The sequence below is a fragment of the Grampus griseus genome (assembly GCF_964374135.1).
Source record: "Grampus griseus genome assembly, chromosome: 10".
Classification (NCBI taxonomy): domain Eukaryota; kingdom Metazoa; phylum Chordata; class Mammalia; order Artiodactyla; family Delphinidae; genus Grampus; species Grampus griseus.
Window position 1 is genome coordinate 24,315,301 of NC_139004.1, and position 16,405 is coordinate 24,331,705.

The 16,405-nt window shown below is 46.3% G+C and overlaps 1 protein-coding gene across 1 annotated transcript; it reads right to left on the reverse strand.

The window, feature by feature from the left end:
• Positions 1–10,552: 10,552 nt before the first annotated feature.
• LOC309828714 (spliceosome-associated protein CWC15 homolog) lies at positions 10,553–11,334 on the reverse strand (the record flags this gene model as incomplete). Its single annotated transcript, XM_082664229.1, is given in 2 exon segments — positions 10,553–11,050; positions 11,052–11,334. Coding segments are annotated over 2 exon segments (693 nt in total). The 5' UTR covers positions 11,247–11,334.
• Positions 11,335–16,405: the final 5,071 nt, after the last annotated feature.

A 16,405-nucleotide genomic window follows, 5' to 3' on the forward strand; every position in this document is an offset into this window, starting at 1 on the left:
ATAAGCCTCCTGGTCTGTGGTGTTCTATCACAGTCGCCCCAACCGACTGAGACGTGTGCCTTGTACCAAGCGACCACTGAGCGCGAGACACAGGTGCTTTCCTCCCCGCATCAGGTATTAGCGTCTGTCGTCTCCCCACGTTACAGATGAGGAAGCTGAGACCCAGAGAGCATACGAGACCTGCCCAGGTGAGTGTGACACCAGAGTTCAAATGGGCCCACCTGTTCCAATCTGATGAGCTCACCCTGCAGGGAGCCGCCCAGAAGGCAGCCCCTCAGACCAGCTCCTAAAGCACAGGATTACAGCTCCATTATTCCCATGCTGGCTGCTTCCCTTCCAACCAGGGTGATAACATCAGTGTGATTTTAAATTATTTGGAAAGTACACATTATCTAATGAGGGGTTTCAGTTAATGGATTAGAGCTGCTGGGAGAATTGTACAGAGATCCCCAAATATTAAACCATCTGATTTAATGCTTTGTCATATTTAAAGGACTTTTACACTTATATACTATCTCTTCCTTCTGTGATGCCACTGAGTAAAAGAAACCGCCAAGTCGTAAAAGGTAACGCCAAATCATATCTGTAAATTTAATAAAAATTCTTGTCAGGGGACTTCCCTGGTAGTCCAGTGGTTAAGACTCCGCCCTTCCAATGCAGGAGGTGCAGGTATGATCCCTGGTCAGGGAACTAAGATCCCACGTGCCGTGTGATGCAGCCAAAAAAAAAAAAAAATTGGTTGGAAAAATAATCCCATTTTGCATTCATTATTCTGTTTTTAAAGAACTGACAGTAGCATATATTTACTTAGGTATCGATATAGCACTTATTGCATCTGCATTACAATAAAACTTTTGAGTCAGTTTCTCTCAGACACTGAAGACAGCTCCAAATTGCTTTGGTCACTGGTAAGTATCTGGCGTCTCAGAAACTTGCTGTTTCCCCCAACTCCTGCTGAGGTTCCTGCTCTGTTCTGGGCATTTTGCCAGTTGCTGGGGAAACAGCAATGAAAAGATAACCTCATCCTGGAAGAAAGACAAGAACAAGCAAACCAAATAATTACAAATTATGATAACTGTTCTGAAGGACATAAGCAGGACACTGACATTGAGAATAATCTCAGGCACTGTTATACTTGAGATGGTTTTGAGGCATATGGAAGGATATCTGAGTGTCTGTGTATGTGTTTAAATTGGTACTTATTTTCTTGAGCTGAATAAGATATCACTGGAAGTTTCCCACCTTCTCTAGGAAGCTGTCAGGAAGGTCTTGATAGACCTGTCTGTTCTCCACCTGAACGGTGGCCCTTCACCAAGCACGAGTGAGCCCCATGCTGGGCTCTGACAGTTCTGTGAGTATCTGGGATTCCTGCTGCTCTCCACGTGACGGGCAGGCTTGTACACTGATATCTTGTCATTTCAGCCCTGCACCACAGGTTGATCTCTTTGAAGATTTTTTTAAGCAACAATTAAGGATTCAAATATAAGCAAAATCCAACTGTGAACGGTAGTACCAATGTCATCCGAGGACACAATGGGTCAACCACTGCTTTTCATGCCTGGCAGTGGCACATCCTGCCTAGCAGTTGCCAGGGTCCTTTAATGAGAAGAATAAGACAGATCTCCATTTCAGAAAGACTAAAGCTGTGTGGGTGGGTGGGTGGTGGAGGCTGTGTGTTATAATCTCACTCCATTCTGGAAGATGCCAGTATGGATTATAAACAGCCCATTCGATTCTAAGACACTTGAGGGCAGGAACTGTCTTTTATTTGTGTCTAATCCCTAGTGTGTGCCCAGCACAGAACCAGACACAGCAGATGTTCAGTAAATGTTTTGACGAATGAATGGAGTAATCAGGAAGGGCTGGACAACACGATGTGCAGTAAGAAAAACAGGCTTTCCAGCCAATTAGATCCAAGTTTAAATCTCACCATGTGTCATGGACTGAATGTTTGTGCACCCCCAAAATTCATATATTGAAACCCTACCCCTCAGTGTGATGGTATTAGGAGATGGGCTTTGGGAGGTGATTAGGATTAGATGAGGTCATGAGGGTGGAGTCCTTGTGAATGGGATTAGCACCCTTCTAAGAGTGGCAGGAGAGCTTGCTTCTCTCTCTCCATCATATGAGGATGCAAGAAGTCGGCAGTCTGCAGCCCGAAGGAGGGTCTCACCAGAACCTGACCATGCTGGCATCTAATCTCAGACTTCCAGCTTCCAGAACTGTGAGAAATACATTTGTTTATAAGCCACCTAGTCTATGGTACTGTTATGGCAGCCTGAACTAAGACACAATGTGACCTTGTCAAATTATCCAACCTCCTATAACTCAGTGTGGCTGTCCAGGATTGGAGAAGACACACATAGATCACAGGGTCTGCAGGGGGGACTCTGATACAAATGAACTTCTTTACAAAACAGAAACAGACTCATAGACCTAGAAAACAAACTTATGTTACCAGGGGGAAAGGGGGTAGGGGAAAGATAAATTAGGAGTTTGGGATTAGCAGATACACACTACTATATATAAAGGAGAAAACCCACAAGGACCTACTGTACAGCACAGGGAACTACATTCAGTACCTTGTAATAACCTATAATGGAAAAGAATCTGAAAAAGAATAGATACATACATGTATAACTGGATCACTTTGCTGTACACCAGAAACCAACACAACATTGTAAATCAACTATACCTTAATTGAAAACAAAAAATCCCTAAATGTTCCCAGCTTGTTGGGACCCAAGGTGGGAACCCCTGCGTTCAGGAACTCGAGAGTCAGCTGTGAATTGGCATTTAGAATAGCGCATGGAAGAGCTGACCCAAGATCCCCTCGGGGTCACCAGCTTCCCCCACCTCAGGGCCGCCTCCAGACAGTTGCTCAGCAGCAAATAAAATCCTAGATCTTTCCGTGGCCTGCAGCCTCTTCCGGAGCTGTCCCGGCCCCCTCAGACCTCCCCGCCCACCCCCGGGCTCCTGGCTTCAGCCACAATCCTCTTCGCTGGTTCCCTGTAGCCAAGCTCTGCCCATCTTGAGGCCTCGTCCGTGCGGCTCCTCCCCAGATAAGTTATTTCCGTGACTTGTTCTGCACTGAAATGCCACCTCCCAAAATTTAGAGGCCTCCCTAAGTAGCAGGTCTAAAATACCTCCCTACACCCTCCTCACACACTCCTCTCTCTTACTTGGCTTTGTTTTCCTGTGTAAGAGTTTCATTCTCTTATGTATTTGTTTGTCCCCCGCCTAGAAGACAAGGGCTTTTTCTATTGCCTGGCACATAGGAAAGTCTCAAATGTTTGGGTATTTTTGTTTGTTTTTTTTGCGGTACGTGGGCCTCTCACTGTTGTGGCCTCTCCCGTTGCGGAGCACAGGCTCCGGACGCGCAGGCTCAGCGGCCATGGCTCACGGGCCCAGCCGCTCCGCGGCACATGGGATCTTCCCGGACCGGGGCACGAACCCGTGTCCCCTGCATCGGCAGGCGAACTCCGAACCACTGCGCCACCAGGGAAGCCCTCAAATGTTTGAAAAAATGAATTTGTGAATGAATGGACAGGAGATGATTATCGTGGAGGTCGCTCACACCCTCTGGTAGGGGGGTGGGGGGGTGGAGAGCTGTGACCTTGTCTCTCATAAGAAGGATACCCTGGTAGAAGAGAATGTAAAAGAATGTATATATTTATATTGATACGTATATGTATAACTGAATCACTTTACTGTATACCTGAAAGTAACACAACATTTTAAATCAACTATATTTCAATAAAAATTTTTTAAAAAAGAAGGGCAGCATGGTTATCAATAAGATATCTTAGTCATGTCAGCAAGGCGGGCCCAGATATATTTCGGAATCGAGCATATGATGGTGAAGAGTCATATCCCACCAATGTTAAGAATTAACGAGCTGTCTGTTCTCTTATGAACTTAATGTATAAATTCTGCTGCTCTGTGCCCTTCAGATCTAGAAGTGAAGATGAAAATAATTGTGAAGATGAGGGATGGGGCTGGGAACTATTTTTAGAAGCCTGCAACCAACGAGATTTTATTTAAAGACGCCTCAGTTGGGCCTTATTTGATTTTATGACCTCTCTTCATCTGTTTTCTTGAATTACAGCTTGGAAATAATGATCATCCCAATTGTTCTACTTGTTATTAGAACTAACAAACTCATGGTGCCTGATGAGAAGAGAATGGAAGGATGTTAGTCCCAGTGAGGGAACGAGAGAAACCCAGAGGTGGCCCCGTTGTTAGTGACCCCTGAGCTTCCCGCCACTGGCCAGGGCAGCTCTGGCTGGCCGTGGGCTGCAACCACAGGAGAACCGTGCAGTGATTTGCCAAAGAGCTTTGTGGGCATGACTCGTGACAAGGATCCCTCAAGGACATGCTGACCTTAGAAATAACTTTTTGGGCACTGAGTCGAGACACAGAAAACATTCATCAACAGCCAGGGCGACCAGAGGGTCTGTGATGAGAGCACACCCACAGGAGGGGAGCAGAGGATGACAGCTGAGAGCAGTGGCAGCTGCAGCGGAGGCCGAGATGATACATAGTGTGAAAGCCACGTTAGAGGAGCAGAACTGAGAGCACAGGGGAAGGAGGGGACCTTTATAGAGGAGACACCTGAAACCTGTGGCCTCACTTTTCTCCCTTCTCCAACTGACAAAAATCATACCCTATTAACTATCTCTATGTCTGCCCTCATTTTAAATTTTTTGCAAGCCAACACCCAGACAAGATCACTGGGTGACTTTACATCAGTAAATTTTTATAAGACCAAGGATGCCCATTGTGGTGGTGTTTATAGTTAAAAAAAAAAAAAATTGTGGGGCTTCCCTGGCGGTCCAGTGGTTAAGAATCCATCCTTCCAATGCAGGGGGCAAGGGTTCAATCCTTGGTTGGGAAACTAAGATCCCACATGCCTTGCAGTGAGGCCAAAAAAAAAAAAGGTAACAACCTAAAAGTCCACATGGGTTAAGTAAATTAGGTACATCATTCATAGGATAGTATGCAATGGATCAAACATGCTTTGAAGGGCTTCCCTTGTGGCACAGTGGTTAAGAATCCGCCTGCCAATGCAGGGGACATGGGTTCGAGTCCTGGTCCGGGAAGATCCCACATGCCACGCAGCAACAAAGCCCGTGCGCCACAACTACTGAGCCTGCGCTCTAGAGCCCGCGTGCCACACTACTGAAGCCCACGCTCCTAGAGCCCGTGCTCCGCGACAAGAGAAGCCACCGCAATGAGAAGCCCGCACACCACAACAAAGAGTAGCCCCGCTCTCAGCAACTAGAGAAAACCTGCGTGCAGCAGCGAAGACCCAAAGCAGCCAAAAATTAAATAAATGAATAAATAAATAAAGTTATATTTAAAAAATCATGCTTTGAAAAAACTTGAATCGTGTGAGAAAAATGGTCATGGAAATATTAAATGAAAAAGTGAGTTATTAATCAGTTTATACCACATTTTTTCCAATTTGTTAAAATATGGTTCTATGTGTATGTAAAAAGACAAGAAGGATACATATCAAAATGTCAACAGCGATTGTATCTGAGTGGGAAGATTACAGGTGATTTTTATTTTCTCCTTTGTGTTTTTCTAAAATTTCCAAAGTTTCTGCAATGAATACTTATTATTTGTATAATGGGAGAGTCATTAATTTTTTTTGACAGAATCAGTCAGTCCATTACCCAGAGATTCAACCTATCTGAAATGAGTGCTTTGCAAAAAATTGAAGACATCCTCTTTCCCCTTGAGGATACTGCTCTTGATGTCTAAACCGTGGTTTAATAGAAAAACAACATTTTGTTTTAGAGGCAGCAAGAAGCTATGCGATCTTGCATGAGTTGTTACATAATTTCCAGGTGAATTGACAGCCCCTACTGTGTTAGAAAAGACCCAAGTCCAAGGTCCAAGTTCCTGCTCATCCCCTTGAAACCTGGGGCAAGACGGTCCATTTGTAGTCAGTTTCCCCACGTATAAATGTAGAGTCTGCTTGCTTTTCTGTTCACCTCACAAGAATATTTTTGAGTCCTAAACCCCGACATTACATGGAAAGTAAGGCAGGGCCATTCTCACAGAAATGCTGTCAGGACTCCTTTCCACACAGGGCAACTTTTACTGGAAGGCCAGAGGGGAGGCTGGTTCAGATCGATAAATCCCTGCGGAGATGAGCCATGATTCACTCGGGGAGTCACGGAGGCCAATGGCAGGGGAGGCAGGAGACCGCCAAGGTCTGCGGCAGGAATGCAAGTTCAGCCTTTTCCCAAACAGTGTGGGCTTCACAGTAAATATTTTGACTGCTCTGCCATCTGGCAGTTCACAGCCAGCCTCGTTCTTCCAAGAGATTCTTGACCATCTCAACAGAGATGGGGGGCAAATTGCTTTGTATTTCTACTCAGCCAACACTCAGCTTCAGGGTCACAGCTAGGCGAACTGGTCAAGCCTCCGGCACTTGACATCAGCACCCTCAAATTTCCCTTCTTTATTCTTTCCCCATCTTCCCTTGACCTACATGCTCTCTCCGTCCTCACTTTCAAAACACTTTCTAGTAGTCATTTACACACTAGTAAGAATTTGAATTCCCAAATCTCTTCTCCCAATAGCATGTTAAGCTCATTTCTTATGGTATAATAAAAGACTATCCAGTGCTAGGAAAACTGAAGACAGTAGTGAATGGGTGGAAGGAGATGGGGGAGGTCAAGTGAATTTAGGGGAGATATTGCTCACTTTCCCTCAGGCCAGGGTCACCTATGTTACTGAACCCAACTTAAGTCCTCTTGCCTGATGTGCAGTAAAGCGAATCTACTGACGCCAGGTTGTGATGAAGGAAAGTACCGCGTTTATTGCAAGGCACCCAGTGTGGGACCAAGAAAGGAGGACTGGCAGCTCATGCTAGAAAGACCTGAACACCCACATGGCTTTTGGAGGAGGGTTTTTTTGGTTGTTTTTAAAAATTTTTTTTTATTTTTGGCCACACCACATGGCACGTGGGATCTTAGTTCCCTGACCAGGGATCGAACCCATGCCCCCTGCAGTAGAAGCGTGGAGTCCTAACCACTGGACTACCAGGGAATTCCCTGGGGAAGAGTTTTTAAAGGTAATATTAGGGGTGAAGGTTGCCAGATCCCTGATCAGCTCGTGGGCATCCTTCTGACTGGTTGGTGGTGAGGTAACAGGGTGGTATTTCAGGAGTTAACATTATCAACCTTCTGGTTCCAGCTGGTCTGGGGTCTACATGCTGGTGGTCAGCAATTGATTTCTTCCACCTGGTGAGGGTTTTAGTATCTGTAAAACAACTCAAGGATATGGCTCAAGATATTATCTATAACCCTTGAGGAGGAACTGAATGTCCTTGACTTTGTTTTATGACTCAACTATTTTTATTTTGTCCTGCTTCATCGTTTTTTTTGTTTCTGTGTTTTCTCATTTCTCTGATTAAATTTGCTCTTTGGAACTCAGGGAAGGACAAGGAGGCTAAAGCTTTTCTACAAACAAGAGGCAGGGGACATGGGGGTCTGTCCCCAAGAAGGCCCTGCAGAATCCTGCTCAGTTTCAACTACTCTCCAGTCCTAAAATCTGGTCTTAGAGCGAAGTGAGTGGCACCTGTTTTGGAAAACACAATACTAAATTGGAGTATTCGTGAAAATGCGTAATTGCAGTGCTGAGAGCTCTCCTCAAACTTCCACAGATCAGAATAAAATGCAAACCTTTCACACTGGCCTGGGGCCCACGTGATCTGGCCCCTGCTCCCCTGCATGAGGTCATCTCTACCACTGTCCTCCCTGCTCCCTCGAATCTGACCACGGAGGGCTTCCTGAGCAAGCCAAGCTCATTCCTGCCTGGGAATCTTTGCACTCCTTGTTTTCTATCCTGGAACACTCCTCCATGGGGATCCCAGAGGAGGAGAGGTATTACAGGATAAAATGCAGGATACTCAGTTACAACTGAATTTCAGAATAATGACAAATACTTTAATACATGTAGTACATGCCTGCCTCCAAATATTGCATGGGGCATACTTATCCTGGAAAAGTTTTCATCATCTATCTGAAACTCAGACTTAGCTGTCTGTCTTGTATTTTTATTTGCTAAATCCGGCCACCCTAAATAGAAGTCTCTCCTTACCCCTCATCTAGATACCCCTCCCCCGGGCAACTGCCCTTCAGATCCAACACCCTTGCATCTCCTTACCTGTTTTATTTTCTTCAAAGCACTTACAACCACATGAAATTATGTTTATTGTTAGCCTCACCCACTAGTTAGAGAGAATGTTCCATGGTTCCTTGTGTAGAGAGACCTCAAGTATCTTGTTTCTGGCTGCCTCTGATACATGGAACATAGTAAAAACAATTGCATTTGGATGAGTGAATGGATGAAAGAGTAAATGAGTTGAGTTTTACATACACACTTGCTTTTCTTGAATGTTTTATTTGAAGGGAAAAGCAGATAACTTCCAACATGAGTTTTCAGTTCAAGGTGTTTGATGCTCACATCTCAGCTCCCATCACCTCTTTTATCTGCTGCTAGACCCCTTCTCCTGACTTCGCCTTCCTTTCTGAAAATGACGTCCTGCTTTCCCACTCATTTTCCTGCCCACCTTCCCCTGCTGCACTGCCTGCCCCAAGCAGGTCCCTCCCCTCTTAGCTAATTTCTTTGACTCTGACATTGCACAGAGACCAATCACTTTTGCTTTAAGTCTTCACAATGCAAATGCACCCCAGAAGATAACATTTGTCCATTCTTCTTGATGCAAATAAATTTATCAGATGCTTTCCTGGAAGCAGGTTTTGGTTTAGAGAAATGAAAGAGGAGGGAAGCTCCCGGAGCCGGTGATTGTGTACAGGAGCCTTGAACAGAAAAAAGTGGTTCAGAAAGGTGAGATCAGGGGTACGTTTTCATTTTATTAAACCAGAGCCCTCTGTCTGCACTAACGCTTCTCAGCTCCCGGCTGCCTTAAGGATTGTGGGCAGTCCCGGCTCTGTCCTTCCCTTTCACTATCAGCCCCCCAAAGGGGTCAAGAGGACATTTTCGTACTGGTTTCAAACCTCTATCAGCTGCTGTTGGTAGGCACAGGAGAGGTTAGAGGAGCATCTCTTTATGGCTCTGGGTATCTGGCAGAGATAATGACCCAGGGTCAGTCCCGGGGCCTGGCACTGGACTGGGGTCCCCTCTGCCCTGTTGCCAAGGCAGGGCCCTAACTGGACGCCACGTGAATCCCAAGGGATGGAGGCTTGCAGGGGCTGAGACACAAGGCTCGCATTCCTGTAATCAACCAAACTGCTCCTGTGGGGCCTCCAGACTGATTGTAGTTTCCTTTGTGTGCAACTTAGAATCCGTGCTTCATATCTGGGTCAGAGCAACGGGAGGGGCACATGACTTACTTTAAAATTAGCCTCAAAATTCATTGTATAACAGCTCCCATTGTCACTAAACGGAAGGCTTCCTGGGAGGATAAGCCAGCATTTGTAATTAAGTCTGTCTGGTGGAGTTATCTTGGAGCAAACCCTTTCAGTGTACCAGGACTCAACGTTTCCACCTGTAAAACGGGGTAGCTTTGTGTGAAAGAAAAGAAAGGGCAACAAGAGTAACTACTTCATCCAGACCCCCTTCCCCCAACCACCACCACCACATACACACACACACATATATACACACAAACTCACATACACACACATACACATATACACACACTCACATGTACACTCACATACACATATATACACACTCACACACAAACTCACATATACACACACATATACACACAAACTCACACACAAACTCACACATACACACACATATACACACTCACACAGAAATTCACACTCACATACACATATACACACACTCACAAACTCACATTCACATATACACTCACAGACTCACACACAAACTCACACATATACACACACACACAAACTCACACTCACATATACACTCACACACACATACACATATACACACACGGTTATTAGGGTCATCAGCAGATAGAGAAAAACATCCCATCTAGTCCCCAAAAGATAGGACAAAAGCAGAGAAGGAAAGAAATGCTTACTTCCTAGATCAGGCCATCAGCAGAGTCCAGTGTTGATGTTCCGATAGTTCAGTGAGCTTGGAGAATATAGTTTAAGTCTTAAGAAAATAAACTTTTCTAACTATTTCTCCTGGGGCAGGGAGATAGTCTTCACACAAATTCAAAATCAGCAAAAAGAAACTAACATAAAAACATCCTGACGGCTCTCTTTCTCCAAGGACAGATAGTTTCCCCAGATCTCTGATTCATCTTGGCAACATCTGCAAATAAACCCCAATGACCTAGAGGCTAAAGAGGTACAAAGAACTATGTGTGACTGTGTGTGCCTAAAATGTTTCTTTATAGCAGGAAAGGGTGTTCCCATGATCCACTGAGTTAGAAGAATAGGCAGTTGTAATTTATACCTCACTTCTGAGGTGGTAATAAGGAGCTGAAGGTTGGGGGAGAGGGTGCTAAAAGAATTGGGCCTCTTTTTTTTTTTTTTTTTTTTTACATTTTACAGCCTTTCATTAAGCACATAAAACTGTACTATTTCATATATTTCTCCATGAACATTTTGTGAAATTCAGATCGCAGCATATCATTTACAAATCTTTCGTCTTTCTTCCGATCATCTACACCTTTTGCACAGTTCTTGAAAACGACATCATCATCCCACCTTCTTTTAACTTTGAAGTTGGCCTGAGGCTGGGATGGGCCAGTGAGATCAAGGAGAGGGTTTCCCCTCAGAATGTTTTCCATACGAATCCTTCCTTCTTCAGCCTTTTGTTCTCCTTCCTTCCTGGCCTGCTCTTCAGCTCCTTCTTTTTTAATTTTTTCCAGCTCTGCAAGAAGAGCTGCAGTATCATCATCATCACTCTCCTCTTCAAAATCTTCATCTTCCTCACCTGTTAGAGGGTCGTGTGCATCGAGGTTGGCAGCGGGAATCTGGTCCAACCAAGGCTTCTTTGACACTGAAGAGGAGGTTGTATGTTCTCGGGTTGGCCGGTCTCTGTTTTTTTCTCTTGCAGCAGCTCTCTCTCTCTCTCTCTTCCAACTCGCTCCTGAAATCACGGTTCCGAACTTCTCCCGGGGCATCCTGAGTGGTCTGTCTATATTTTATCTTTGCATGAGAGGGTAGGTCTCTGCTTGAATATTGCTTTGAGAGTTGGCTCAAATCACCTTCTCCTTTTCCTCTCCCCCCTCTTGCAGGTTCAAAAGTTGGCCTAGCTGCTGTTGTCATCTTCCACGAGTCTGCTTTCCTGCTGCTGCTCGCTTTGGCCGAGCTCCGATGCAGTTGCCTCAGGAGATCATACAGACGCCATTATAACTCTTGGTTCCCAGAAACCTCTGCACCGGGCCTCTTTTTAAGTATGGGGACAAAGAGCACGTGACACTCAGCCAGAAGCCACCCGCCTGGATGAATCAGGCAGGGAGGCTTCCATGAGTGCTTAAAGGAGGTCTTTGTAGTCAGAAAGACCTGGGTCCAACCCCAGCTTACAAGACATGCAAGCTACTTTGCCTGTTTTAACCTCACTTTGCTCATCTGTAATATGGGGATAATAAAAGTACGTATCTTATGAGGCTGTTGTGAGGCTTAAATGAGATAATGCTGGAAAAAAAAAGTGGGGGGATTTTAGCAGAGTGCCTGGCACATAATCAGGCCTAATAAATGCTCAACATATTAGTAATCATTGAGATGAGTCCTAATTTCCTAGGGCTGCCATAACAAATTACCACAAATGTGGTGACTAAAGACAATGGAAATTATTCTCTCACAGTTCTGGGGGCCAGAAGTCTGGAATCAGATGTTGGCAGGGCAGTGCTGCCTCCGAAGGCTCCAGGGGAGACTCCTTTCTTTCTCCTCCAGCTCCAGATGGCTGCCAGCATTCCTCGGCTTGGGGCTGCATCACTCCAACGTCTGCCCCCTGGTCACATGGCCTCCCCTTCTCCTCCCTCTGTCTCTCCTCTGTTTGTCTTATAAGGACACTTCTCCTCTCTCACCCCAGGCCCTGCAAGTGTCGGCAGCTTGCCTGACTGTGCTTCTGGGTCTCCATCTATAACACAGGGAAACCTCTGCGCTTAATGAGAGTTTTCTTGATTTAGAACGTCTTTCTTGGGACCTCCCTGGTGGCACAGTGGTTAAGACTCTGAGCTCACAATGGAGGGAGCCTGCGTTCAATCCCTGGTCAGGGAACTAGGTCCCACGTGCATGCCACAACTAAGGAGCCCGCCTGCCGCAGCTAAGACCCAGCGCAACCAAATAAATAAATCAAATATTTTTTTTAAAAAAAATTATAGAATGTCTTTCTTTGTCCCTTTGGCAGGATTACGCCTTGCCCATCCAGGAAGAGGATTAGCACTGTTGGTCTTCCAGGGTCCTCGAAGGAAGTTCACAGAAATGCATGCAGCAGACCATGGGTAGCTTTGGGGAACGGCATCTCCTAAACTAGCAACCTTGGGCCATTGGTGCTTGAAACTCAGCAGAGCCCTCAGAGGTCCGCCCTCACTCGTAAAAGCGCACAGCTTTGGTTCACCTCTGCGGCCCCCTCATCATCTAGGTCCTAAAGTTATAAATGAACAGGCTCGTCCAGCAGGATGCACAGAGGCAGCTAGGTACGACCTCGTCTAACTGCCCATTTTACTCCTTCCTTTCCTCACTTAGAATATTTCTAAACTACCTTTCACTCATTCCTACAGAATCATTGCCTTTGTTTTCGACCATGTGTTGTATGAAATTCTGATTCTGCTGGTATAAAGTTTAGGATCTCTTGGGACTCCCCTGGTGGTCCAGTGGCTAAGACTCCACGCTTCCAATGCAGGGGGCCTGGGTTTGATCCCTGGTCAGGGAACTAGATCCCACATGCCGCAACGAAGATCCCGCGTGCCTCAACTAAGACCTGGTGCAGTCGAATAAATAAATAAATATTTTTTTTAAAATAAGAAAGTTTAGGATCTCTCGTAGTTAGGGACTCCCCAGTGCCGCATCTGAGTCCCAAGGTTTTCACGTGTGAACGTCTGTCTCCTGGAATACGTGGGATGCAGAGTGGGAGGTGGAGATTGGCCTCCCTGGGCTGGGCAGCTGCTCGCTGGGCTCCCTGCTGGGTGGGCCCAGGGCTGCAGATCACATGCCATCTGCTCTCCCAGCCCTGCTCCTGACCCGCCCAGAGGGACTCGCTATTCTAATTCACCCACCAAAGATGCACTCTTTCCGATCTAAACCAACTAATCTGTGTCGGCTTGACGTGGCCCTGCTTGGGTCCCAGAATATCCACCGTCCTCCTTTTCTCCCTCCTTTACAAACCAGGGGTCAGAAGAGCTGGCAGTGAAATAAGATAATAGATCCTAAGCTGTTTATACTACAAACAAGCCTGTCACCTGCCCAGGTGAATTGCCTTTTGAAGCCTGTGCTTGTAACCCCTGAACAAATGATCCTGAGCTCTGCTGACCTGGAGGCCAAGTTAGAGACCAACATGCAAACCAGCTGGACTCTCCTGGTGGCTCCTTGATAGCCCGAAAGCTCCAGCCAAAGGACCTGGCAAAGGCTCCCTCACTGAGGGTCCTGGCAGGCTGAGAAACTCTGCAGGTTCTCGGGCTTCACCTACTGGCTCGCTGCTTTTCCTCGCTGGTTTCCAGTCTACACCAGTGGTTCTCATCTAGGGATGTTGCCCCTCAAGGGACATTTGGCAATGCCTGGGGACATGTTTGGTTGTGACAACCTGAGGAAGGGTGCTCCCAGCATCAGATGGGTATAATGCAGGGATGCAGCTAATCTTCCTACAACACACAGGACAGCCGCAGGATAACAAAGAGTTATCTGGTCCCAAACGCCAACAGTGCTGAGGCTGAGAGAGACTCCGTGTATACCTGCACTTGGATCTGTTTACTGGAATTTGGTTCTTCCTGTCTTATTGAAACCGAGCAGGACCCTGTGGGGCTCCTGGGCGAGGAAGCCTTTCTGTTCTCCATTTTCTTGTTTGTAGGGAACAGAATCCAGCCTCCACGACCTTCCCTGAGCTCCAAAGGGCGATTCGAACAGTTGCTAATCAAGGCGAGAGCAGCCAGGAACCACCTGAGGCCAGGAACCAGAGAAGCTCAGCGAGAAGATTACCTGTGACCAGATTAGAGGAGTGCAGGCCCTGCACACACCCTAATCCTGTCAGCAATCCCACCCTTGAACTACTGCTATAAAACTCATCAAATCTTCCCACAGGAGCCCGCTGTGGCCCCCTTTGCCTGGAAAAGCAGTAAAGCTATTCTTTTCTACTTCACCCAAAACTCTGTCTCTGAGATTCCATTCGGCACTGGCGCACAGAGGTCACGTTTTCGGCATCATTATTGACCCTTGGACTGATGCTTCGGCCACCCTTGGTCCCAAGCCCACTCTCACCTTGGATGTAAATACCAAGTACCTTTCCATTCCACAGCCCGAAACCACTAAACAAAGGCAAGGCTGCCCTCACCTCACCGGGTTCCTGTAAATTCTTCCAAACGCTGTCTGGGGCTCTGTGATGATTTCAGACCATGCTTGGGGCTCCCCCTACAGCCTTCCACCCCTGAAAGCCAAGCAAGGCCCTGCAGCACTGACTTAGTTAATGCTAATACAGTCTTGCTTTTTAAAGGATGTGAGTTTTAGATGTTTAGTTCTGTTTTGTGAAGGGATGATACGTAACAGAAAAAAGCAATCCCACGCTAAGCCTCCATTCTGCTCAGTGCTTCTAACACGGTTAACTAGTGTCGTCCTATTTTTGTTCATGTGGTCACTTATCTCCTTTCTTGGATTTTTTTTCGTATCAACTCTCCCTACCTCTTTGTACCCCGCAAATTATTAAGCCTAATTTCAATTTTTCGTAACATCCTTTAGTTTCTCAACCCCTGCACTTCTTTAAACAATAGATTTCATCCATATGGCAGGCAGAATAGTGCCCACCCCGACTCCCAAAGATGTCCACACCCTAATCCCCAGAACTTGTGATGTGTTACCTTACATGGCAAAGCAGCAGATGTGGTTAAGTTAGGGACCTTGTGGGGGTGGTAATCCTGGATTATGCCCAACCAATGCCCAACCCAATCACATGTTTCCTTAAAAAGGGAGACCTTCTCCCAGCTGTGATCAGAGAGGCAGACGTGACAGGGGAGGGTGGTCACTGAGATGCAGTGTTGCTGGTTTTGAAGATGGGCCGGTGGGGGGGTGGGGGGGGAGGAGCCACGAGCCAAGGGATGTGGGCAGCCCTTTAGAAACTGGAAGATGCATGGAAGTGGACTCTCTCCCAGGGCCTCCAGAAAAGGATACAGCCTTGCTGACACCTTGGTTGAGCCCAGTAAGACCCAAGTCGGAGCTCTGATCTCCAGGACTCAGTCTGTTGTTGTTTTAAGCCACCGAGTTTGTGGCAATTGTTAGGCAGCCACAGGAAACTAGGGCAATCCCACACTTTCCATCCTTCTTATTCATTAAGGTATTCCTTTCCTCTTAAAACTATGCTTGACTTCTAAAAGACTTTTCTATCTTAAGCCTTTTATTTCTTGTCTCCCATTAGCAAAGAGTTATCCAGACATTCCTTCCTGATGTTTCTAAGAGCTGTGAAGTGGCAGGTTTCTAGTTTGTTGGGGTGCAGCCTGGTGATAGCCTACAGATCTCACTTCGCAAATGAGAGCAGGAACTTCAGAGAGGGCAAGCCCTTGTCAAGTTCACTCTGTTATCAGACAGCAGACCAGAACCACACCCCATGTCCTGACTCACCAACTCCTCCTATTTTCATTTCTTTCCCCATAGGAAAAAAAATTGGACTATCTCATTGATTCGAGAAGAGCATACTTACTTTTTCTGACTATGGGGGCTCTGAAAATATGCTCCTAATTGATACTGTATGGATCAGGGTTTCCTGGCAAAAGTCCCATGGAAATTAGTTCAGGGAGATACTCCAGGAAAATTGTTTTAAAGCTTCTGCTGTCAAATAACTTGGGAAACACAGCATGTTTAAGCTTGTCTTGGAAAGTCATTATATACGTAAGCATAATAAAACTTCACAAAAGTCCCATAAAAAGAAACAAGTTCTGGGGCTTCCCTGGTGGCGCAGTGGTTGAGAGGCCGCCTGCCGATGCAGGGGACGCGGGTTCATGCCCCAGGAAGATCCCACATGCCGCGGAGCGGCTGGGCCCGTGAGCCATGGCCGCTGGGCCTACGCATCTGGAGCCTGTGCTCCGCAACGGGAGAGGCCACAACAGTGAGAGGTCCGCGAACTGCAAAAAAAAAAAAAAAGAAAAAGAAACAAGTTCTAACCCAGAGTTTACCCTTTTCATATCATACCCATTTGCCTTCAACTAGAAATGCTGGTGTGGAAAGTCTCTCCATGTGCTTCCTTTGGCCCTTCAGCTATTGTGTAGTTGGTTTAGTTCAGGATG